The 26642-nt window shown below is 42.7% G+C and overlaps 1 protein-coding gene across 2 annotated transcripts in view; it reads left to right on the top strand.

Moving 5' to 3' along the window:
- Window positions 1-9619: 9619 nt before the first annotated feature.
- Window positions 9620-26642, top strand: part of itga10 (integrin, alpha 10) — a 30758-nt gene continuing 13735 nt past the window's right edge. The window contains exons 1-7 of one of the 2 annotated variants that reach the window (XM_030103254.1): window positions 9620-10367; window positions 18358-18469; window positions 18583-18692; window positions 18769-18857; window positions 21173-21287; window positions 21498-21625; window positions 22237-22385. In XM_030103254.1, coding sequence (XP_029959114.1) covers window positions 10316-10367; window positions 18358-18469; window positions 18583-18692; window positions 18769-18857; window positions 21173-21287; window positions 21498-21625; window positions 22237-22385 — 755 coding nt within the window. In that variant the 5' untranslated portion in view covers window positions 9620-10315. The remainder of the gene's footprint in view (window positions 10368-18357; window positions 18470-18582; window positions 18693-18768; window positions 18858-21172; window positions 21288-21497; window positions 21626-22236; window positions 22386-26642) is intronic. The other variant, XM_030103255.1, reaches the window with a different exon arrangement.

Raw genomic sequence — 26642 nt, 5'->3', positions numbered from 1 at the left:
GACATGAGCGAGTGAGGAAGGCATTCAGGCAAGGAGGTCTGGAAATCAGCAGAATGCGGGCTGGCACCTCGGCCTACTGAGACTCACAGGACTCTCCAACTGAGAGACTTCCAGATCTCATCGCTTTAACGTCTGGGCTGGAAATCTTTCCTTTAGTGGAAATAAAACGAGAGAAGAGTCCAGCTGAGAGATGCAGAGACGCTGAGTCACAGCCCAATGAGGGAGTGAAGCAAGGACGGAGGTTTCCTTTAAACTATCACGTCTAATTTTATAAAGGATGAATCATTGGCTTCCTCATAAAGAGGGCAGGGCTTTATTTATGTGCTCCGCTCAGTCATCTGTGGGTCTGCTGCTGGCTCGGCGGGGGAGAATCTCTTTACTAATATCACCAGTCCTGCTCCTCTCCTAAAAGCAGGACAATGATCTTACAGTATGCTGGAGGTTGGATGAATGGAGGCTTTGTACAGAGGAAAAATGCAATAACAAATCTGATTACATACTCTTGATGTTGACCTCTGGATAAACCTGTGGATAGAAGATGCAGACAAAAAGGTCTTCAGTACTTCAGATAAATCAAACCTTGGTTTCATCAGAACATAAAACATCCTGCATGTAATGTGGAGGGGGGGGGGTCTTGCTTTATGGAAAACTAATAAGGAAAAATGATGCACTTCTTACAAATTCACTACTCTTGGTTTCCAACTTGTCAGCTCAGTATCCAAGTCAGCGTACGATGCTGTATACTTAAAGTTATATGAGCTGGAGGCTATTCACTGTATGGCGAACATGAACTCATGAACTCAGCGTTTGCTAACAGATTGACTGACTGTGGACTGATCATCCATCCATCATGTTCACCGTTTTTCTAAGTTGGAGCCTTTCTCATTCAACACTGGCTGAAAGGCAGGTGGAGGTTTCCACAGAGTGGAGACTCGTCACGCTGAAGACTTGCCTCATCTCCAAATTCCTCGGGAATACTCCATAGATTGGAATCATCCACAAAAACAGGATGATAGATAATGTTTCTTCTTTTCTAAAGCATAGCAATAAAACATTTAAACAAGAGTGATTCCACAGATAGAGGTTAAAAGACTGTGTGGTTCTTACATTTCAAAATTTACCACATGAAGTAGCAGAAGTTACCAGGATCATTCGCCACTACTTGTTCAAAAACAATGGCCAGAGCCTCCTGACCCCATCAAGACGGCGGCAAGTGGAATAATGGTAATCAGTTTGTTGCTTGTTGCATTTTCTTCTTTTGTCTCTTTCCTGCCCTTTTCTCTCTTTCTATCCCCTCATCCCATCCAGAACCGCAGAAAGCTGCCACCTCAGAGTTTGGCTCTGCAAAGGCTTTTCCTTTCCACCGTCTGCTCTTCTCGTTCCAGTGGAATTGTGGGATTATTCTCCATAAATCATATGAATTAAACGAACTGAACTAAAATGTCCAACCTATAAACGTCCTTTCACTTCTATCCCATTTACTTGTTCGGTATTATTTTATCTGTGCCTCAAATCAAAGTGTCTTCACAGCAGGGCTGCGATGTGTGTGTTGAACCATACACACCAAATCTCTCATTTGTTTTTTTTGTTTTTTTTTAACCTTATTCACAGGACAGATGTGCCAGCATACTTTGATCATGCAGCGCGAGAGAGTGAGATGAGAGGAGGAGACGCCAAGGGAGGATCATTACTCCTTGAAGGGTGATTGATCGTCACAACTCCGTGACTCATTGCTTGTATTTAGGATCAGCTCATTGCAAAGTTTCTCACACATACACTAATGCACAAAACAATGCACACATGCTTTCAAGCCGAGCATTAGCTTTGTTATAATTTATGACTTCGCACAGATAAATGTAGCCCTGGCTTTCAGGGTCAAAGAGCCTCGCATTCTTCGCATTGGAAAAAGAAAAACTAATGAAGCCATTAAGCATCTTATGATGGAGGATTGAAAATCTAAAAAAAAAAAAAAAAGAAAAAAAAAAAGCAACAGCTCAGTCAGTGGCACGTCCAGAGGCTGTAATTAAAATGAACCTGGAAACCTCATGCATGAGGTTCTGCTTATCACCCTCTGACTCCTTTCCTCTGTTTTCCTTCTCCGTCTCTTTCCTGTGTTGACTAGCTCCAGACGCACGCTGGAGGCCAGCGCGCCGTGGCCAAACACGGCGTGACGCTGACCGCGGTGCGCCGCGGTGTCGTGTGACTGGTCACAGAGCCCTGCGATTTAGGAAACGGCGGTGGAGGAAACACACCTAGTGAAAAACCAGCCGGCTGCCGCACACAAAAACATGTGTGTACATGAAAAGCAACGGTTAATCCCTCAGCCGCGGCCTAATATTTGACGGATGCGTGAGGGGAATGAGAAACAGACTGTTTTCTCATGAAATAGCAATGCGGTTCACTCCTCGTGGGAAAAGATAGGGAGGGTATGCACGCTGACAGACGTTATCGTTGACCGCAGGTGTAAAACGCTGGCGCAGCTCCTGCCCGGCGCATCAGGAGTGACGTACCGGGAGCACCTGTTGACGGATAGCTCCGCTCAGTTCTTGACACCACAGTGTCACTACCGTCCAGAGCACCTACAAATCACGGCTACCCTGCTGCACAGACAGAATGTAACACGGCGGTGCGATCGTCTCCTGCTGCCCTCCATCCATCCATCCATCGCTGCACGTCTGACACTGATTTACTGATCCTCCAGCAGAGAAAATATCCCACGAACATGCCAACCAATGTAGTGCGCCCAGCAGACATTCCATTTTCTCAAGAAGAGAGACCCGCTGAGCAGCAGACATCAGTCCAACACCCAGTGTTTCAGCAGCGCTCCTCGGCATCAGCCCTAATTGAAAGCATGTTTATTTTAATTTTCAGCGGTGCCACATTTGTAAGGAACATGCATTTGTGGGAAGTGCAGAAGTGTATAAGTTGAGAAAATGAATAATTTACCGGCTGTTCGATGCCACTGCCAAACAGCTTATTCTGGAAGGGATTCCTGTTCTGCTTAGAGTTAGACAGGGGTGTCTAACATGTGGTCAAAACTAAAATGAAACTGCTGTTCCTCATTTGTCTGCATTGTTCCAGTGAGAGCAGAGAATGGAATGTAACCCCGAGATCCAGAACTAAAGAGTAGACAGCAACAAGTAACAATGATAGATTAGTATTTCACAACTGAAAACTACTAAACTAACATTAGGCATTAAAGCCAAACCAGGACGGTTAAGGATTAGGGCCGTGGAGACGCTGCATTCTGGGAAGTGACAGGTTTTTGCATGTTCAAATCTGAGAAACACTGTGACAGTTAAATATCAGGTTGCTTTTTTCTACTCAAGTTTCTCATAATATTTTATAAAAAAGTGTATAAATGAACCTTGTTTCAGGATTTCTTCAGATTTCTTTGCATTAAAACTAAAAATAATCCTTATCATCAGTATTTTTCAGTTAATATTCCATCTCTTGGAAGTGACGATTGAACAATAATGACTAAAACAGAAATACTTAACTATTGCTTGCAATGTCAAACTGGACATATCGCGCAGTGAAGTACTTTTGCCAACGGATTTACTTGATTCACTGTGATGTGCCGCCAAGGCGAGTGGAAGCTGTAAAAGTTATCCTCTGCATTGACTGGAGTGTTGTTAGAGCAGAGTGACTCTGCACAGCTTGAGTTTAATGCTGACGTTAATGAGTTCCTGCAAAGCTGTCGTTGCTACTGGTGTGAAATGGCCTTTGTGTGTGTGTGTGTGTGTGTGTGTGTGTGTGTGTGTGTGTGTGTGTGTGTGTGTGTGTGTGTGTGTGTGTGTGTGTGTGTGTGTGTGTGTGTGTGTGTGTTGGCTCTGGCCGCGGTTCCACCTCTGTGCAGGAATCTGTGGTTGTGTACAGTGAGTCTTGGGTGCGTGTGAGAGACAGTGCGTCTGACTTTGCGTGCGGCTGCCAGTCGGCTCTGCCAGTCCAGTCACAGTTACCAACACATCCCAAAAATGCTAATGTGCATCGCTGCACAAATAAAAAAAAGCACATGTATGTCTTGGCGTGGGGTTTCCTCAGATCGCTGCACATTGCTGCCAGGAAATGATAAGACTGGATTCTCAGTAGATTCTCAGGAGATTCTTTAAGGTCATGACGAACGGGCGTAGAAAAAGACTGAAGACGGAGAGAAAAGAAGACGAGAAAGCTAATAAAGGCAAGGACACGGACGAAGACCAATGTCAGTAAGGCAGTAATGGTGAAGAATTGACACAGCAGCTGAGGACCGTTCTAAGTTAATGATCATCTTCCCCCCTCTGGACTCATGAATCAGAGTTAATGTGGTCCTCTTGGTCAAGATGTGTTGGCGACTTATGGCTACTCTGCAAAACCCTGGTACTCTATGTTCTACTGCCAATAAAAATTCATTACTCTATAGTAGATCTACATTGAAAATATCTGATTTTTATGTGACCTAAAGAACACTGTGTTTAATATTTTGAATGTGAAAGGAGGGTTTAGTATAATCCGCCATCAGTGGCTATAATCTTGCACTTCACAGGCAAACTGGCCTTAAATGATCTTTGCAATCAGCTATAAAAAGGAAACATCATCAATTCTGCAGCTGTTAACATGTCAGGCTGGTCAGAGAAGCGTAGAGACTTCATGAGTGGAAAAAGAGCGACACCGGGTGGACAGAAGTCAGAAGGGCTTTCTACAGCATCTGATGCTCATTTCTAATAACCATCAAGCATGAAATAAAACATGTCATGAAGTGAACGCAAACATTACTCATGTTAAATAGTAAAGTACATAAATCAAACATTCCTATTTTCAGGAGTATGAAAAAGTTTCAAAAGATAAGTGAATCTCATTCAGTGTGACAGCCATTAAAAAATGCTTTGTGCGTTATTTGGACTAATAAACATCTAATAAACAAAACTATTTCAAAGCATTTTTAGAGATAATTGTTATCATCATTGCCTTCATCAAAAAAAGAAAAAGGAGGCCAAATGATGTAATGAAATATTCAGTTTTTAGATCTTTTTTATTTAGGATTTTCACGACATGAAATAAAACAATAAGGTCAGAAATATGTACTTTTTATACTTTATGTGGCATAAGTCTCAAATATACTGAACGTTCACAGCATGAACTGAAATGTAGATTGTCTGTTTAGTCATCAACCATATAATTTTCTTTTTGCTGTTGATTCTCTTTTTATCCTTCAGTGCCATTGTCTGTTTTTCAGTATTTATGAGTGATGAACTGTCCAAAAGATCAAGGCCCACATGCTGTACACTCGCGCGCACGCACGCACGCACGCACGCACAATTTCAGTAAAGATTTCACAGTTAGTCAATTTCATGCTCTCTGACTCATCTTTAAGATCCAATCTAAGCTGCTGAAGACATTTCCCTCCTGATGAGGACATTCACACCAGATCAGATCTTTAGTTTCAGGTTTTGTACCGCAGGCCGTTTAAAGTTGCCTTTTCTTAAAAATCCCACTGTTGATCTCAGTATCTTTAAGTTATAGGAATCTTGCCTCCAAATTATCAAAATTTTTGCCCATCACAAATCAAAATAAATCACAATAAAATATGCAATGTGGGTATTTAATATTCCAGATATTTCCACATACTTTAGGTGAAGATATTACCATGCAAGACCAGCCCAGTCAGAACAGACGACTTTGTGAATGGATGTCTCAGATAACTCAGACATATGTGAATCTATTCTAACATGCAGATTATCATTTTTCCTCATGTCTTAATATATGACAAACAAATAAATCTGTCAGACAAACTGGGGTTTTCTGGCAAACATGAAAGTCTCTGGTGCGCTCACAGGGAACGTTTGAAGGCTTTAAATCAGGTGTAGTTAACCTGCTTTAAAATGATCCTCCTACAGTCAAAGGAGAAGGCTGTTGAAGTGAAGTTGCAGCTAACACTAATACTCAGCTAGAAGTGTTCGATTGTTCTGGATTTCAGCTGTTAGAGAGTCAACATCAACCCTGGGGTGCTATGAAAGTCGGATTGTTGGAGGTTATTAGAAAATGGTATTTCATCATTTCTTGGCATCATGTTGATCAATGATCCCACTGAATTATAAGAGGGAGTTCTTACTGACTTATTAAACTGGTAAGGTGCAAAGAAAACGAAATTCTAAAATTATGGACTTACTTGAAACAATGGGGCTGGACAGCATACTGAAAATCATTTGGTCTGGTTGTATCTTGACACCATTAGCACATGGAAGTACTACTAATCATCTGTTTATAGCTTGGATATGAAATCATCTCTTATGGATTTCAGTTTTCTTCTACTTAGTTGGGTAATCCTACTGCTCCCGTCAAACAAGTGTAAGATAGATCTTACCTGTTTTCCTTCACATCACGATCAAATCTTGTTGCCTCTTTTTCCACCTAAGGAAAGATTATCAGGCCGTGGAATACAGCTTATTTTTATATACAGCAAATGTTTCTGTGATTACATTTTTTTCTGCTCTCGCTTCATATTATTGTATCATTATTTTTAATCATATTGTTTGCAAGGCATGGTCAGAGCGACTGAACAGATACTGTTTCACCTGAGACAATCCAGCTGATCCGGGGACATGACTGACACCAGGCCACAGGCGTGCTGATCGGTTTCATCCAGGGGTGATCCCAGCTAGCAGTGGGTGAAGACAGGTTACAGCCTGGACAGACGCCCAATCCATCACATTGCAAAATGGCTACATACACACAAATCTGGACAATTCAAATTTATCAATTACCACAGATGAATGGTTATGGACTGTGGGAGGAAACTGGTGTAGTTCACACAGAAAGAAGTAGCAGTGGAGTAACGGACAGAGTGAAGTGCTGTGAGGACTGCTCGAGCAGTGGAAAAGCTCTTTACAGGTGGAATCCACATCTAAATCTAATGGCCCAGATTTGAACCCACAACATTCTTGCTCTGACACTGAACAGTTGTTACTGTAGGACCGCTATAAAGGAGTTCATACACAGGTGACTGCTGAGTCTGTTCACAGAGCAGAAAGGCGTGTTTCCTTAATGGCAGAGGAAAAAATGATTCACTGATTCTTCTTTCATTCATGTAAGACGGTGTTGCCTGTCTTGGGAGCCACAATCCTGAGTGAAATTGATCAAATCTGAAAAACTAATCTGAGGCCGTTTGATTTGGCCTGTGAAATCAATGAAAGGACAGTATGATAAAATGACAAGGCTACTGGTGGAAAGTCAGCGTAAAAACTGTGTTGATCATTTTTTGAGAGTTTTAATTCTTTCAAGACAGCAGCTGCTGAAACCCTCAGAGAAGATATACAGCAAAGTTGACCTGGATGCAAGGGTCAATAGACAGAGGCTACATTGAGGATGAGACCAGATGAGACTGTTTCCAGATACTTGTAAGTTGTGTATTCTTTCCATGTGGCCTAACATAGGTCTGAAGGTCTTTTTACCTTCAAGCGAAAGAGATGGACACAGTCAGCGACAACACATTATTTTCCACTGTTGCAGATGAATGATATTCAATTCATAGACAGGGGCAGAAAATTGCACAAAGAAAATATCATGACACCAACACCTTCTGTGGTGTCACAGAAGAAGCTGAGACTTATCAGGCTGGGTAAAGTTTTGTGAGCTGTCTGTTACACCAGTCTGTGTGAACTGCAGCCACTGCTCCAGAACTGCTCTTCCAAGAGGAGCTAAATATAAAGCTCCTGTTGATGATATGATTTCTTACTTTATGTTTATTTGGTTTGAATACGGGTACATCAACATTGCTGGACCTGACAGGGGAAGAGAAACACAGGAAGAGATAAGGGGAACAAATAAACAGAGAGGAGAGAAAGAAGAAAGTGCAGCTACAACAAAGATTCTTTGATTGGAAACTATGAGTTTTAAATCTGTTCTGTCAGTCAGAATGGAAGAAAATTCAACCCCTTGTGTGGAATCTGATTATGTCAATTTAACTGAAAAACAAACAAACACAATGTACCTTGTTCCATATGAGTTGGACTCGAGTCGACTTGAGTCTCTGTTTTGATGACTTGTGACTTGAATTGACGAAAAAAACGAAAGACTGAAGACTCGACGTTGACTTGGAAGTTGAAGACTTATGGCTTGACCTGAGACACAGTGACTTGAATGGCTGTTGTTGGTTTCGTGTTTTCAATTTTAAAATAACTAGAAATAACATCAAATATCGTCAGGCGTGAGTGCGCGTTTAGAATTGCGCTATGGTTGGATCAATATCCTGTCAGTCATGCACTCACAGCCAATCAGAGAAGGGCTTCTGGTCCCACAGCCAATCAGAGGACAGCGAGGAAGGCTAGCAAAGCAGAAATGTGACAAGACGCTAAATTTCTCGGCGTCGTGTCGGAGTTACTTTGTTAATTTTCTTAGAAATATAAGCTACATTGACTCTTGCGGAAATCACTGTCTCTGATAGCTGCTGTGCATTATGTGTTTTGTGAGTGATATTACAGCGACTGTGAAAAGTATCAAAACGAGGCAGGCAGTTCTACTGCCTCTTGGTAGGGGGCGCCATAGAGTCCAGAGACTACTGACTCTACAGCTGCAGAGAAAGAAACCTCCACATGATGGAGGATTAAAAAGCGAGGATCAGGCTATTTTCGAAACTCGACTTTCACTTGAAACAGTGGGTAATAATTTAAGTTATTTTATTTCATTTTATCCATAAGCATCGGAGTATGAACTCAAAAGAGAAGTTAAGGTAAGACCATAATACATTTTTTAATTAAATGTGCATCACATGGTCTAAATATCAACATTTCCTTTTGCATATTATCATTTAACTGTCATTTCATCCTTACTTATTTGATTTTTTTTTTGTATTAATATCCTATTTTCTATTCTGTGTGGATCAGCTGGGAATAGTGGTTAACTCTCACTTCACAATGAGAATGTCACGGGTTCAAACCTATCTGGAGTTTGCATGTTCTCCCCATGTCTGAGGTTCCTCCCACAGTTCATAAATATGCATGTGAGTTTAATTCCAATTTCAACTCAAAAACACCAATAAATGCATAAATACAGTTTGTAATTGAGATGTGGGAGCTCTTGAATGCCATAATGCTAATGAAACTTTCCAGTAGCTCCAGCTGACCTCTAGATGGAGCTATTGTCATCCTAAAAGTTATGTCCACAGGGCTGAAAACGTTGCATTGTCGATTTACCGTGATCTCCGCAAGAACGATCATGTTAAACAGAAGACTAAATTCGTATTAAGTCATGTATATGTTCTTTATCAGGTCTTAATAAATAAAAGAAATAGGATTAATTGTAACATTTGTTTCAGTCTTTTTTTTAAACCTTCTTGCCCTTTGGCTAAACTTAAGAGGTTTTGATTTTTTTTTACAGCGCACCTCGAGTGAAGTGAACAAAGTGGGAGATTCTGACGGTCAGAGTGTGTTTGACAGAAAGGAGAGTGTGTGAGGAGGGGGGAGAGAGAAGGTTTGAGGTTTGTCAAAGTGAGCCAGTCGCCGAGACAGAGAGGAGTGTGGTGGATGGAGCAGGGCGGATGGAGGGAGGGAGGGCAGCGCCGAGGATAAATGCGCTCTTTCATTTCTAACTGAAAGAAACCCGTTACTGCAGGCGCGCGTTTACACCGACAGAGACGCACGGAAAAATAAGTCTCCCCTCATACCTTTTACTATGGATGGAGGAAAATCAGCGTTCAGGATCATGGATGACAAGATATGAATGAAAAGAAACCGCGCGCGCAGCAGCAGCAGCTCTTCACAAACTTTGGCTTTGAAAAGTTTCAGTCACAGGAGAGACGCGCTCCAGCCGCAGTCCGGAGGGACGAAACCCGCTGCTCGCTGACTTTCTGAGGAGGTCACACACATTTGTAATGGTTTAATGACTTTGAACTGTGCCTCTTGCTGGATGGCACAGGTGCAGTTATTTTCACGGCCAGAGCGCGGGTCACTGGAGCATTACGCAAAGTATTACTTGATCATTTCTTGACATTTTAGCGCACTTGGACACAGAAATCCAAACATCATTTGGAGTAATCGTCCTAATCACAGAATTCAATTAGCGGATTGACCAGGTAGACTTCATTTTCGTGTGAATTAAAGGGGTCGAGCCTGTTTATGAGCCTGAAGTGCGTGCCACACACGCACAGTCGACATGCAGCAACGTCTGACCGGATTTCACGCTCCTCCTGAGGAAAGCTGAAAGACAGGAAGAAAAAAAAGACCTGTACGTGTTTGGATGAGTTTGTATGGTGGACATTTCCACCACCTCAGGGGAGACCACTTTATAAAAGTGGTTAAAGAAAAAAGAAGCGAACTGACGCTCGGATCTGGTTTGATCAATGGAGTTGCGTAAATACCTGCTGTTGGTGGAGTTCGTCCTTTTTCTCAAAGGTAAGATCTTTTCAGTTATCTAACATTTTATTTTTGTGTATCCAAATCTAAACATTAGTTTTCACACTTTTAAGAACGAATGAAAGGCTGTTCCTGTCTGTGAAGGCAGGTGAATCAGTTATTCTAGTCATTGCTGGATCCTTTAATCACTGTCATCCTAAAACTCTGTTTCAAGTGGGTTTTTGAAGGCAGTGGGGGCGCTGAGAGTTACACATGGGAGGCAGTGATCTGAAGGCTGGAGTTGGAATATTGACAATCACAAAGATGTTTAATTGTTTAGTGTCTGTTTGTTTATCCTATTTTTGGCGGTTTCTCTTTGTACAATATGACTTCGTATTCCACTGTGTCAACATTGATGGTTTCAATCGTCTCTTCAACATCTGCTTGTTTCAGTTCAACAGATTTCTAAATAGTTTCAGTGGTGTATAACAAAACTACTTAAGCATATTCAGTTATGCAGTGTCATGTTTATGTTCATTGAATCCAAAAGCCTGTTTAACATAATCAACTAATAAGTAGTTTGAACTTTATTGAACATCATTTAAAGTTAATTTATGTTAATTCAGCCTGTTAACTTTTCATGAATAATCCCCTCAGTGCTTATATTTCATGTTTCAAGAACACACAGCTAAAGTTAAACTACAGAAAAATCAGATCAGGAAGTTGAATCCTTTCTCTCTTAATCTGTTTAAGTCTTCATGTCAGTCACCCCGATCATTTTCTGCCGTCCAGTTCCTCTGCTGTCCCTCATTTCTGTCTCTGTGGGTGATACGGTCATTAACCTCGTCAGCCTTGACAGACAGCAAGTGAGGATAATGGTCACACGTGCCTCCCCGAGTCCCACAACGGTTTACTCTGTGACAGTAAACCACTGACCATGGAGACATTCCTCAGGTGACTGTGTGCAGGGGAAGAAGAAACGCAGGCACAATAAAACACCTGGCCGCACTCCATTTGCCAGACAGATCAAAGGAATTGGAGGTTCTGCATGAGTCCGACAAAATGATGTTTTGCGCTTCAAAGTCGGACCCTTTGGTAAATCCGTCAGTTCTGTTAGTGCAGGGGATGTATTTCATTCTGGATGGAGGCCTCCAGCCGGCAGATGATGTTAGGAGCCATCACAGATATTCGTATGTATCGTCTGCCAAAAGGTTACTGGTTCATCTCCTTTTACCACCGACACCCTCTGACCCCGGCAGCTGTGTAACTCGACCTCACATATCATATCAGCCGTTTCCATCTCTCAGACTTGATGTCTAAAGTTCCGCCTAATAAGGCGCCTGCCATGTGTGTTTTCTCTCGCCGAGCATGAACACCAGCTCTGCTTGGAGACTCATGTTCACCGTGGCACAGCAGTCACACACACGCATGGACACACTCACACATACACACACCTCACAGAGTCATTTCTTCTCACCTAGAGGGTAACTGAAGAAAAAGACCATTGTTGTCTGCCATCACTGTGCGTTTGTGCAGCTGATAAGCGGCGGGTCATTATAGCACGCAGCCATGAAGTCAAATGAGATCAATAGGCTGAGAAATTGTGCTGTGCGAGGTATGTTAATGCTGATGGATCACACAGGACCTCTGAAGTTATTCCATAGATTGAATTGTTTGCATTCGTGGTAATTTACAGCGTGATTATCCACGCTTGTTCAGGAACTTAAGAATGAATGGGAAGTGGGTGTGAGGCCGCCGACACCAGCAGCAGGAGTGGTCCAGCAGCAGGAGTGGTTGATGCGGACAGATTTAGCATATCACCCCTCGGTATCTGTACCGTTGACGGAATTTCCCCTTTTGACTTTTTAGATGTGTACAGCAGATATGTTCTAGCCCGTGTGTGAGTCTGCATGTGTCACACAGGAGCATGTAGGTGAGTGAGTATGTGTGTAATGTTAATGGCTTCAGCAGAGCCCCTCTGATGCAGGCAGCAGGCGCCCCATGTCTGTTACACTCTGTTATGCCTTACCGAGATGTCAAACACAGGTGTGTGTGTGTTTAACTTTGTTTCACTGGCCATTCATAAATTCTGGCTATTATTCTCCCAGCTTATCTCCTCCTGTTTTTCTGGATCTTCTCCCTCCAGTAATTGGCGGGCTTTCATCCCGACTCCCACTCTTCTTCCACCCACATTTCCCACGAGAGGGTGACAGAGATGAGAACAGAACACGATTGAGATAATGGATAGAAAATCTGTGTAAGAGTGTGAGAAGAGGCCGTGGAAAGGTGGAATCAGCCAGTTTAATGAAGATGACAGAAACAGACAGTAGGAAAGGCATCGCTACCGCCGAAGAAACATGGTGGAACTTATGTTCATAGATTAGATTTGAACAGTGCGATCAGCCATAACATGTCTACATTATGTTGGGCAGTCGTGGCTGAGTAGAGGAGGTTGTTCTCCAGTCCTAAGGTTGGTGGTTCCATTCCCCATCTCACCTCGTCTATATGTTGAAGTGTTCTCGGAAAACATCTTGCACTCCTCTTTCTCCCTGCAGAGGCCGAGACCCTTGAATTACTGCCATTTCCATTGGTGTGTGAGTGTTTATGTGAAAGTGGGAATGTGGCTTAACAGTATAAATCACTTCAAGACTGGTGAAGAGGTGAAAACACACTCTGTAAGTGAATTTATGATGTTGTCCTCAAACTTTGATCACTTTCTGTCAGAACTAGTAGTTCATCTGTTGGATCAGATCACAGATCACATGGTGCAGCTTTCAAACACATCACTGAACCGTCCTCAGTCCTTCCTAACTTAACTTGGGCTTCTGATAGATACCGACCACTGCAGATCAGGAACGTCAGGATGTTTTGGAGATGCGGCGACACAGTCATAGGCATCACAATGTGGCAGTAAAAATCGTTCAAATCCGAACCTGAGGTTTTTGACCAGGGTTTCACAGTCCAGATGGGTGACTGAGAGCCAATGGGCCTTTTGCACCACTGCCTGGAAGAAATCAGACTGTTGAGCTTGTGGCCAATTTTGTAATCGCGAAATACCTTCATGTCTTTAATGTCATGTCATTCATGTAATCTCTAATTTACTTTTATTGATTTTCATGTTTGCATTGTCTTGTAGTTTAAATATGCCCTCATATACATACGTCTCCCTTTCACCTTTATTTTTCTAAATGTAGTAGTTTGTTAATTTTATTGCATTTGCTCAATTTTCCTGCTTGTTATACATCAAATTTTAGGATAAAATGTTCACTTTACCCCAACTGTATTCGAAACACTAAAGTGTGCTATAAATGCAAGCAATGCCTAAAGACACAGCAGCGTTTACTCAGTGCTTTTTCCTCCACTTATATGCACAAATACATACAGAAGACATATATGTGCATGCGATACAATCAGCCTTTCACATCAGGCAGCGGTAGCGCTCGGAGCTGAACGTGTGGTCGAGAGAATCTGGACTTAGTTTGGCTTGATAAATGTTTGCCATCCGTTGTCATGGCAACGGGTGGTCAGACAGCCTGCGGTACAGTGTCGTATATAAACCCCAGTGAAAATGGAACCAGGAGAGAGAGGACTACCGGACAGGAAAAACAGGGGGTGATGGTATGTTTTTTGTGGAAGTTTGTGTGTGTGTGTGTGTGTGTGTGTGTGTGTGTGTGTGTGTGTGTGTGTGTGTGTGTGTGTGTGTGTGTGTGTGTGTGTGTGTGTGTGTAGTAGTAGAAAGTCTGGTTTGTTTTGGAAAAACAGTATTGGAGTGTGGAAGTGGTTGAGAAGATGGATGGATGGATGACATTGGGACAAAAACAGTTTTCCCCACAGTGTTCATACAAGGGGAATAACTACAGGCACCAACTCTGAAACAATGCAAGTTTACCCTTTCTTAGTTCTGAAAATGGAAGATTTATTATTTAGGAGTCTCTCTAATTTTGCCTACTCGCATTTCCTCCAGCTAAGTGCATTAAACATCTGTGCAGGATCTGATAGGAACATTAATATAGGGACACTCACTGGAGGCTCAGATGCAAAGTTACTGAAAGTTTGAGCAGATCTGCTAAAAGAGCAGAAACAGGACTGCTGGCTGGCAGCTCTACTGTGCCGTTTATTGTTGAGATGACAGTGAAAAAAATGCGCAAGTCAGCCTGTTGTACTTAAAACAAAGAGTTGCTTAGCCTGCTGGAAATATCTTTATGCATCTTAAGTCAACTGCTTTGGGATGCATTCCAAAATGTGTTTTTTAGCAATTGAAGAATCAGAGGATCATGAAAGTTACTAAAAGTTATTAGGAGGCTAACTACTGAGTTTACATGTTTGTCTGTGGAATAATGTTGCAGGTGTGGCTTTAAACACAACAACACAAAGTGCAGTCGGACAATCTGGACATTGATGGAAGAAAAGACAATGTCATTACGGTACAAACATCTGTCAGGAGAGGAAAAGTGAAAGAGCAGGTAGGAAAAAAAGTTATAGTGTGTGAGAAAAGGCAGGAGCTGAGATGAGAGAGAAACAGAGCACATATCCAGTTTCTCTCTCAAAACCAAGTGGAATCCCCCTCTGATTGGTCTGGCCGGGGTAACTGCGTGTGTTTGTGTGTGTGTGTGTTTTTGTGGGGAAGTTTCTGTGTGCACACATGCACGGGTAGCTGGTGCATAATCACGGCAGCAGTGTTCTGGTTTCATTCTCTGTCTCTAGGGTCTCACCAGCTTACAGTAACAGACGTGTTGCAGTTGTTCCAGAATGTCTAAAAAGCCCTTTTTTACCATTCAACACACCCTGTTTCCCAAGACTACAAATAACATAGAGTAGATACACAAGTGGGACAAGTTAAATACTGACTGTCAAGAGCTGCACATGGTTTCTTATTCTGAACTAAAAATAATACATGACGGTGCCCTTTCATTTAGGAGGAAATGTGGAGGTAGGACATGTAAAACAGTTGATTTCCTGTGAGCCACTGGCTCACAAGTGACATAATATCGAGTGCGTTCTCTCAAAACACTGTGTGATCCTGTCTCAGGTTCACTGCTTTTCCTTTCCTTTGAATATTGTCACTAGTCACTGACCACGAAGACCCTGCAGCTTTGAACTTGCTCTGACCCAGTCCTCTCGCCATCACAATTTGCTCTTTGTCCGGCTTGCTTTAATCCTCACTCTTATCAATTTTTCTGCCTCAGACACATCAACAGCTGTCGTTACGAGCAATGCTGGAGCTGGATTTGGCTGTGTGTCGCTGCAGTGCAGTACCTGAAAGGATCTGTCTGACACTGCCCACATGCCGCCTTGTTTTTGATTATCTAGATCAAAGTCTTACCAAATCACTCTGGTTTTGCCAGACAGCTCCTTTCCACCCTACGCTGTTTTAAGACTGTCGTGCTCTGCAGCAGGGAGGCAGACTGCTGTCCGACAGCGCCGTGGCCCCAGTTAAAAACAGGAGACTGCCTGACACTTCAGCAGTGCCTTATACATAAATAAAACTCTAACAGACTCATGTTTCTAGTGGTGGTTAGTGAGTTGGGGGTCAGTGTGTAAAATCGTTCAGCAGACTATTTGAGCACATCTGCAGTAAAAAGCAGCTGGATACAAATCAAGCTGTGAAGCCAACAAATGTCATGATTTTTTTTCCCCCCAATTGTCCAGCCCAGTGATTGCAGTGTGAATGGTTCAAGAACTCCCTGAACAGTCCTCCAGTCAATTACGGAGCACACCCAGAGACTGCCCCATCCTTTCAGAGCATGGGCGCTGGCGTCGTCAGCCAGAAGCACCGTAGTTCTCACATCACCGCATAATCATTAGCAAACTGACAGATTCTTATGTTGATTGGCACTATGCACTTGTCTCAGTGAGATCCCAGGACACCAGACACTGCTGTAGATTATCTTTACCCCCACAAAAAAATCCAAATGACCAAAAAAAAAAAAAAAGGCCACAAAATCATTGGAGAATCACAAAGTGATGATGCTACAAAGTCCAAACATTGAAACAAAGGAACATAGAGAGACCAGCAAAAAGAAACAAAACTCAACCTATATAATATATAATAAATCGGTGTCGCGAGGTGCAGGCGATCACATCCTCAGGCACAGGCGACACACATCAGGGCAGGGAGCAGCAATCAGACACCAGGAGGGGAAGCCGAGGACCCCGGAGCCAGAAACAGAGTCAGGATCTCTATAAACAAGATAATAAAAATGCACCATGTTGTGAATGACTAAAATGTCTTCTAGCCTCAGCCAACATTTGGTTTTAGTTTGAATATGTTGCTTGTTTTCCCATTAGCTAAATGTTCAGGTGGGTTTTTTCTTTTGAGTTACAGGTTTTGTAATACATTGATTTCTAATAGTTCTTCTCAGTGTAATATGTTTGAATGAAGTTGCTCAAATCAGTGTTTTTTATGTACTTATATATTAAATAATTCTAGCACACCCCCCACCCACCCCACACCCCCAGATTTCTACTGAAAATAACAAAGAAAAACATCTATTTGTTGGTTGTTGTCCAAACATGTGGCTGTTTGGATATTTGATGGACTGCAGATCCCTTTATTCCAATATATCTTTGTTTCCCCATTGTTCCAGTTGTGAAAATCAGGGAAACATATTGATAGAATAGAATAGAACAAAATTATTATTATTTTGAATCCCAAACAGAAATTCTTGTTAGTTCCATACACACATGCATAAGATTAAAAGCATAAAATTAACAGAAAAACACAGCAAACACTATTCACAGACTTTGGTGATATAATATCTGTTGCTGCAGGAGCTCCTGCTGTGATGGACCTCAGTTTGGACCAGATCTTCCACCTGCACAGAGTCCTCCTCCTCCTCCTCCTCCTCCTCCTCCTCCTCCACCACGTCATGTGCTTGAATTAGACTTCATTTATGTAGGAAATGATGCCGTAATGTGAAACATTAATAGATAAATCTCTCACCAAACACCACCACACATTAGCTTCCTCTGAGATGACGGTCGGCCTGTTCGCAGACTGTCATCTCAGTCTGTCATCAGACTGCCTGTTACACTTTCTTTGTATCAATTCGTAAACCATTTAGTTTAACTGAATGAAAATACAGTCTGTCCTCCACTTCAATGGGCTGGACCTGTCCAGGATGTACCAGTGATCAGTCTCAGCACACCTGAACGATGTATCAAATGTAATTACTATGACACGATATGAATTCATTTCAAAATGAAAAAATATCAAATGAAAGTTTAATTAAAATGATCCGATTTCTTTTTTTTATATGCGGATCAAATGGGTGATGTACTCATGAACCCAGAGTGCTAACCATACAGCAGTCCTAATGCATTATAACACATCAGGCTAAAACAAATTCACTCTCTAGTTTGAACTCCTGTATTCGTGTTCATGGATTGGTCATCCATCCTTCATGAAATTCACAACTTCTAAAGCTTGTGCACATTTAGTTTCTCCAGTGTTGGCAGCTGGTCTGTATTTGAGTTTATCCCCCTAAACGTTGAACCATCCCGCTGCTCTCTGTCACCTCTGTGTCTCCTTCGCCTCTCCCTCTGCGGATGAAGGACCAGCCTGTGCGTCCGAACAGGGGGCTCACTATGCTTGGTTTTTCGGACTCACACCCTCTCCTGCTTCACTTCTCTTCCCTCTCCACAGACTGAACTCCCTTTTTCCTCCTCGGTTGCCTTCAGTCACTTTGTTTATCCATTTTTTTAACCCCCTCTCTTACGTTCCAGTCCCCTTCTTTCGAGGGCAAAAAGTTAAATAATAATAATGTGACTGTGCATGTGGACACAGTTTCCAGGATGATGTTACTGCCGGTGAATGCAGTTTTTGTAATAACACATTGTTAATGTACAATTTAATCTTTTTATTGACTCCTCACCACACTGAAGTCTTTCACACTGCCTAATACAATCACTGATTTTTCAATATTTTATTGAAGCATTTAATGTTGTGCAGAGTAAAATATGTGTAGCTGCATCTTGTCATCAAATCAATGTGTTTGTAGATAAAATTATATATTTTTGATATGATTTTTGCATTTGTCCTCTCTTGCAGGACTGTGCCAGTGCTTCAATATAGACGTAAAGCATCCGCGCATCTTCACCGGTCCAGAAGACGCTCTGTTTGGTTTCTCCGTCTTACAGCATGAGGCGGGCGGGGAGAAATCGTGAGTGTGTTTCAGAGAGACTGAATAAAGAGACACGATCGTCAATGCAAACACAAACAGGATGCAGGCTGACGCCTCAGTGATGACTGACCGACTCTCTCGTTCTGCTGAAGGATGCTGGTCGGCGCTCCCTGGGACGGGCCGCCCAACAACAGGAAAGGAGACGTGTACAAATGCATCGTGGGCGAGGAGAAGAACTCCAACTGCAGCAAAGTGAATCTAGGTGAAGGAAACAAATTGAAAGAAATGTAAGCGCTCGCCTGAGTCTAAATGTTTCAATGACAGACGGTGTCTTTCAGGTGAGATGGCGCTCCAGAATGTTTCCAAGAACTTGAGGAATTCCCACCTGGGAATGACTCTCACTCCGGATTCACCCGACGGCTTCCTGGTGCGTGGTTTTTGTTTTTTACTTTCGCTCTGCAGGTTTTGAGTCTCTGCGCGAGAGAATGTGGTGAGAGCAGGCTGTTCTTTTTCACAGTTTCGAGGGGTTATTTTCTCAGTTTGTTTTTACTTTTCTTATAACCACATTTGTTTTTTTCTCCTCCGTGTTTGAGCTGTAAAAAGATTGTTTTTTTTTCTTTTCACAAACACTAAATAAACACTCATTTGAATAATGATGGGAATACAATCTTAGGATAAACCCTTGTGGGCCAGTCTACTCAAACATCCTCAGAAGCTGATGATAAATCAAGATGTGAAGTCTTTAAGGTCTAAAAAAGAACAAATACAATTTACAGTGTTTATATGTTTTCATTGTGGGAATCTAATCATGAGTGCAGTGCACTCACTGATAACCATAAATTTGTAAATATGAGTGTGTGTGGTTGTTTGTCTCTGAGTTGGATGGATGGATTATATGTGTGTAAAGCTGAACCTTAAAAAAAGTGTTTGGATTTGTATTTAATAGATTTGGAGAAAAAAATCTAAATGATCTCTTATTTATTTCATGGAAACTTTGATTAATCGCCTCCTGACAACATGACAATACGGGGGAAGTTCCCTTCTTGCTCCCTGCTGGGCCAAATTTCCTCGAAAAGACCCCAGCCTCCATCCGTACACACACCATCTTCCAAAACATTGTTGCAGGGTCACTGTGAGTAACAAGCTTGTATCTAATTGGCATTATTGATTGCATGCAATTGAAATTACCAGAACTTAATGACAACTCACTGATGTAGTGATGAGACAGACACACACACACACACACACACACACACACACACACACACAGTTCTCACAGTTAAGCTATTCTCACAGTAAAAATGTAGCAGAGGCAATCAAAAGTAATGCTGTAATCATGAGCTGGCTAATGGCTGATCGTGCTTTCAGCGTATCAGTGATGAAAGACAGTAACAATTATAGATGGTGTGTGGCTTGTGGGCATCACAACTGGAAAGTTGGCTGTCTGAGCAATCAAGTTCAAGATCTCATTTTTATGAAACAACACTTAAGTCTCAGTGCTGCTGCTCTCTCTCACACACACACACACACACACACACACACACACACATCTCGCCGTCATCGTGCTGTTGCTCTCCAACCTAATTTCTCCAGTTCTGAGGCTTCTGGCTCAAACAGACGAACACAGCCACAGCTAGAAGGCAGCTGGGTGTCTTCAGTGTGTGTGTGTGTGTGTGTGTGTGTGTGTGTGTGTGTGTGTGTGTGTGTGTGTGTGTGTGTGTTTTGTACTGCTGTACTTTGCGCATTTTGGTGTCTGCCAGGTTTTTACTGCTGCTTAGGGTGTGGAGTCGTGTACAGTTCACAAACGTGGTCCAGTTGAGAGTTGTGTGTGTGTGTGTGTGTGTGTGTGTGTGTGTGTGTGTGTGTGTGTGTGTGTGTGTGTGTGTGTGTGTGTGTTTATCTTAACCCCAGTGGTCAGGTCTATAACAGGATTGGAATGCATCTCCGGCCTTTTGTTAATGACAGACCTTCCAAAAGCCATAGCACCTCTCACTTTCCTCCATCTTCTCCCTCCATGGTTCTCTCTCTCTCTCTCTCTCTCTCTCTCTCTCTCTCTCTCTCTCTCTCTCTCGCTCTCTCTCTCTCTCTCTCTCTCTCTCTCTCTCTCTCTCTCTCTCTCTCTCTCTCCCTCTCTCTCTCCCTCTCTCTCCTTCTGTTTGTGTGCTGGAGGAGAAACTTGTCCATATAATAACAGAGGGAGTAAAACCAGGATGTTTCTCTCTCTCTATCATTCCACCCTGGTTTCACTCCTTTTTCTTTTTCCCTCTTTTGTCTTTCTCTGCTGTTTGCTTGAGTTTCTTTGTCACCTCCTCTCTCCTGCCCCTCCCTTTATTCTATCTATGGTATAAAAGTCAAATAAACGTCGAGCTTTAAAGACTGAAATATTTTTATAGGGTACCCCACCGCCGCCACCGCCGCTGCCGCCCCCACCCTGCCCTCACCCTCACGCTCCCCCCACCCTGCATTTAGCACAATCAGATTGAAACTGTTTGGCTGGTCTAGGGTTCCAGCTCCGTTAAACCGCTCATGACAACAGTCGCTGCCAACATGTCAACAATAGTCTCTCCTTCCTCCGCTTCCCCCTCGTATTTCTCTCCTCCAAACCGCTCTATTGTAGTTTTTCCATGACTTATTCCGTCTTATGACTTGTTTTCTTTTTGTTCCAAGTCGGCCCTGATTTAGCATGTCTGTGTGTCTGTGTATGCGTGTGTGTGTGTGTGTGCCTGTGCTTTTGTTTGGCAGGCGTGTGCCCCGCTATGGTCACAGGAGTGCGGTACGTCGATGTTCAGCACCGGCATCTGCGCCTCAGTCAGCGACGACCTCGAACCAAGAGAGACCATCGCTCCAACGGCACAAAGTAACCACACAAACATGAACGCATGCACGCACGCTTCCATGCTTCAGAAGAGAATCACAGCAACCAAGATTTCTTCCAAACTCAGACAGTCGCCCTGACTTTCACCCAGCCATTTTCAATGTCAGCTTTACTTTAATGGGACCATGAATGTAGATATTTAGATCTGTTGCTCTGTTCAACTTGATATTTTCTAACTCCCTCATTCTGCAGGGTGCTCCACGTACATGGACATCGTGATCGTGCTGGATGGCTCCAACAGTATCTACCCCTGGTACGAGGTTCAGAACTTCCTCAGCAACATCCTCAGCAAGTTCCACATCAGCTCGGACCAGATGCAGGTAACGCCGCATCTCAGTGCCTGCTTTGTGAACATTACTATACGCCAGTAATGGAAATTTGTGGCTTTCAGTTGGAGAGCGTCAGGCACTTAAATCTCTGAAACCGCTCCGCCGTCGCCCAGAACAGTGAGGAGTGAGTCTCCCGGGTGAAAACACGCATGTGTGACATATCATGTTTGGCAAATATGAGCAGGATGAATGGCTGTTGTAATGTAAAGGGACATGAGCCCGCTGGGCCTGAGGTTACAGAGGAATGAAAGTCTGAGGATGGAGGCGGGGATCTGGGGACATGATCCTCGGCTGAACAACAAGAGGAGTGTGAAGGGGGGGTTTGAGTTATGAAAGGGGAGGTACGGGGGTAGGGGGTAGCAGGCAACGTGAGGTGAAGAGGAAATACCTCTGGTTTTTGAATGAATTCAAAAATTCCCCAAGTGCAGTGTTTGCTTTGCAAACAGGACCGGCACTTAAAGAGATAGTTCAACCCAGAAACACCGGGCTCAGATGTTGCTTCCCGCAATTATGTGCCGGCACAACCAAGAACATGTGGCATTAGTGAAACGCTTGTGTTTTTGTGTGTGTGTGTGTGTGTGTGTGTGTGTCTACATATTCAGGTTGGCATACTCCAGTACGGTGAAGTCGCAGTTCACGAGTGGTCTCTGAAAGACTACCAGACCACACAGGAGGTGGTGGAGGCCGCCAAGAACATCAGCCGCCAGGAGGGCCGGGAGACTCGCACCGCATACGCCATCCACATGGCCTGGTAGGGCTGCCGTCCGCCGTGACTGAGCGCTCGCTTCTCAAACAGTTTGTAGATTTGGCTGGCTAACTGGAAACTGCCTGGCTGTTTTCGATTTTTGGTTGTTGCATTCTTCAAGGTTTTCTCTGACTGTATCAGAGAGTAATTTGTAGTTATTATGACATAGAGGTCAAGTTTTTTTGTTTTTTTTTTTTGCATTCATTTTTGTACTCCAGGCTGTTTTTGATTTACTATAACTGAGAAATAAGATGATGATTGGACTGGATCGTGAAACACAGAGCTGCTTCAGTCATTTTAACAGTGTGATATGAAAAGAGTAGTGACAAGAACCCACAAATAATAATGAGGGAACATCTGCTGGTTTTAGTGGTTTATGCAGTCTTCAATCATGTGTGGTTTCCTTGCTTGGGCCAAAGGTGAAAAATCAAAGCAAATGAAAAGAAAAGAAGTGGAAAAAAAAAGATGTGAATCTTTGTCCCATTTGTTTTGGGGTATTGGTCAAATTTCATTGGACTGGATTGGCTGCTTGTGATATTTTGAAACTTCACTTTGACGACTTTCTCAATAACCCTGTGTGCTTTGCTGAATGCATTTCATGTGAGATTATTGTGATGATATTTTTGTCTGCTGAGAACTCATCAAACGCTTAAATATTGTATAAAGGATTTCAAAACGCAGGCAAAAATACAAAAAGAAAGTCACACTTTATAATGGATCCATCCTCTCTACCAATTCATCTGGTAAGACTTTGATAAGACTATTTCACAAAGAATGACAAGGATGAAAAATGTGGCCTAATAAAATTACATTTAAAGCTCTTAGAGGTTTAGTTAGATTGAAATCAAAGTTAATTTTTTGTGTGTTGACCTTGTCAAGGCTGGAAATTAAAACATTTTAAATCACCAAAAAGCGGCTGATGTTAAGTGCTACATTGGCTTCTCGACTTAAATAATTATACCTAATATTTAGTTATTGATATTGACAGAGAAAACTAAGTCCTGTTGTGATCCTCACTTCTTTTTTTGGATCCCCTCTAATTAAAATATAACTGGCAGCACGCTCACTAAACAGAATGAAAGATTTGATAATGTGACGGCTAACTTTTCCCCCTCCAAAGTTGGTCAAGGCCTAAAATTGGAAAAAGACAGTGTCTATAAAACTTCACAGAGTGGACATGAGCAGGTCTTTAAATGTTTGTCAGTGTCTGTTCGAAACATTATCATCCAGCTGCTCACTCAAAAAACAACTCTATAAACCAGTGATGTGTCAGTGTTTTGGGTTTATGCCTCAGTTGTGGCAGTTTTGCCTCAACTTGTCCACTTCAGAAGAAGTGGTCAAAACCAAGATAAACATGGTGTTTTTCCAATATCCTGTTATTTATCAAAGACATAAATGAAATGAAATGCACCCTGGTGCAGCAGACTCTCCTCTCACCTCTCTGTCTTCTCTTTGTGGGGGTATTTTTGGGGGGTATTTAAGCCGGTAACCCTACGCTGAAGAAACAGCTCCATTGGTTGAGGGTCAGTGAGGCGTCTTGAAATATCCTTTTTATTTTTTTTTTCTTTTCAAAATGAAATTCCTCCTTCATTAAAGTCAAACCCACATAGAGCACCACACCCAGACCTGACGTGAGGCCACAACTGCCATTTTGGGTTTCGGGATGTGTGTCTTAGAGCAGTGTGTCCTACTTCTCTCTCTCAGAGAGAGAGAGAGAGAGGGACTTTCTCTCCCTCTCTCGCTCTCTCTCATGCACCCACATGCACACAGGTAATTGGAGAGTTCCTGTTTTCTGGTACATTTGAAGGTAAACCTTGGACGGCTTTAGGAGGAGCGTTTAAAAGGTAGTTGGAACGCAGTGACTGGAAATGCACCAGTAAAACGGCACAACCGCGGCTTTAAAACACCAGTGATGAGAAGTCCAGGCACCGCTCCTGCATGTGCTCTACACCTTTTACCTTTCATTTTGCCACCTTCACCTTCCTGCTACACACTAATTTAACAGCATTGTAGCAGCGAACCGTGAAGTAAAATCCTTTTTTTTTAATGAAATATGAAATAACAACTGACACGGACATGTCTGCGACCACTCAAATGCCCAGATGGGCAGATCGCAGCTTCGACGCCGTGCAGGAAAAGTGACAGGCTAAGAAAACAGCGAGATTAGCTGAGCTGGGCGAGCTGGCTGCTGGCTCAGCAGGGCTGCAGGTGTGGCATAACCCGACCCAGCCCGGCCGGCCAAAGTAGTCCTCCCACAGCTGTAAAAATACACACACAGACACATACAGTACACGCATGCACATGTGAACACACACACACATCGGAGTCCCAAGCATAAAGTTGTGCCAGGAGGCTTTCAACTTTACTTTCCAGAGCCGACATTCACATCATTCACTCAGCAACCTCCTCACCCCGACTCTGACCCCCTCCACTGCATGTTTGATCTTTAACCTTTGCCCTAACCTTGGCCTTATTATAAAGTTAACCCTATACTCCACCCCTAAGCCAATTTAGTTCTCAGAAAAAAAAGGACATCATTTATGTTCGGACGTTTTTCTTCCACCCTTAAATTCACATCCTTTTGACGCTGATAGGATCTGGCATGCATGCTTCTCAGAACCAAAACTCCTGCACCAGTTATGATGAACGCCGACCGAAAAGCAGAGAATCGGAGCCATGATTTCCCCAGTGCGACCACACAATCACAGGAAAGATTCACCACTGTGTCACATGTTTGCGACAGGACCTTCCCAGCCAAAAACACACATTGATATTGAAAAACTGTCAGATATTGAAAAGTTGGAGATCAATCTTGAAAAAAGATCACTCACTCAATTTGTATTTTTGGACAGCTTTGTCGATATTAAAAGTAAATTAAAGGAGTCCAAGCAGTGATAAAATTAACTGCTGTGGAGCTTGATCTGTTTGAGGCATGATGACCGTCTTTGGAAGTTGCAGATCAAATGTTAGTTTATTCATATACTTCTTCAAATTGAACAAAAATGATCATAATTCATATACGAGTGCATGCCAGGACATGGAAGTCAAACATCAACGATGACTTGACTTGAAGAGGGTGTCAAATAAAAAATAACTTGCTCATACAGTACATATCTTCTGTCTCACACCCTCACACACACAGATGGACAGATAGCAGTGTTAGCACGCAGCTCCCAAAATAACATTAAAAACATGATCTGATCACTTTTATCCTGAAGTCTGTTGTTTTTCAGCTTTTGTTGGAGTAATCAGTAATTCTGAAATAATGCAAAGGCTGACGTATATGAGACATGGCTATTCATTATTGGATGGCTGAAGTACAAATACTTTTTTTCTCAGTTCATTAATTAGGCATTTTCCATGAAATTGGCCAGACTAAACTATTATTAGACTCTAATAAACTTATTATAACAGTGCTTATTATAAGAACTGCTTCTCATGTAAGAAACACTATGTCAACACGGCACACGAATGCAAAACTGCTAACAGGATGTGTGTGCATGTGTGTCAGTGTGTATGTGTGTGTAAGCGGTGCCCTGGGCGGACGTCTAAGTAAAGAAAATATCCAAAATGCCGAGCTGTTTTGGTTGTCACTATTCGGAGACATGAAAGACTGAAGCAGGGTTCAAGTACTTGGGCTTCCTGTGGGGGAGATGACCCAAACCTGAACTCCTCAAATAAAAAAAAAACTTTAAGAACAGCTCTGCGGTCAGACCCTGCAAACACTTGATGGATTTTCAATCTCTTGACCGTGTTAAACCGTACGTGTGAGTGAGAGAAGCAGCGCGTTCTCAGGGCGCTCAGGCGACGAGCACGTCGACATGTAAAAATGACAATAAAAGAACCACAAATTTGGATGCAGACCTGATGACTGCGTTATTAAGATGAAACGGCCCTCCACAATTGGATTAACCAGCGATTTCTGTATCGCTCCACCCGTCTGAGACGCTCTCTGAAAACGCACACGCACAGACCGCCGTGGCGTGTCATTACCACACTGCTGTGACTCCATAAAAAGGCCAGTAAATACAAGCAGGCCTCCCAATTAGCTCCACTTACTTTCTCTGCTCTTTCATCTCCTCTTTCTCGTCCCTTCTTTCATCCTAATTTTTCTTTTTTCTTTTTTTTTTTTTACTATTTATTCTTTCCTTTCCTGTTCACCTGTTCATGATTCATTTTTCCTCTTCCATTTCAGCATCTGCTGTCTTCAACCCTTTACAGTTTTTTTTTTTTTATTATTCCACAGGAGCAGGATTCATAGTT

This window comes from Salarias fasciatus, chromosome 11 (assembly GCF_902148845.1).
Source record: "Salarias fasciatus chromosome 11, fSalaFa1.1, whole genome shotgun sequence".
Classification (NCBI taxonomy): Eukaryota; Metazoa; Chordata; class Actinopteri; order Blenniiformes; family Blenniidae; genus Salarias; species Salarias fasciatus.
This window is presented reverse-complemented; position numbering and strand designations above follow the sequence as displayed.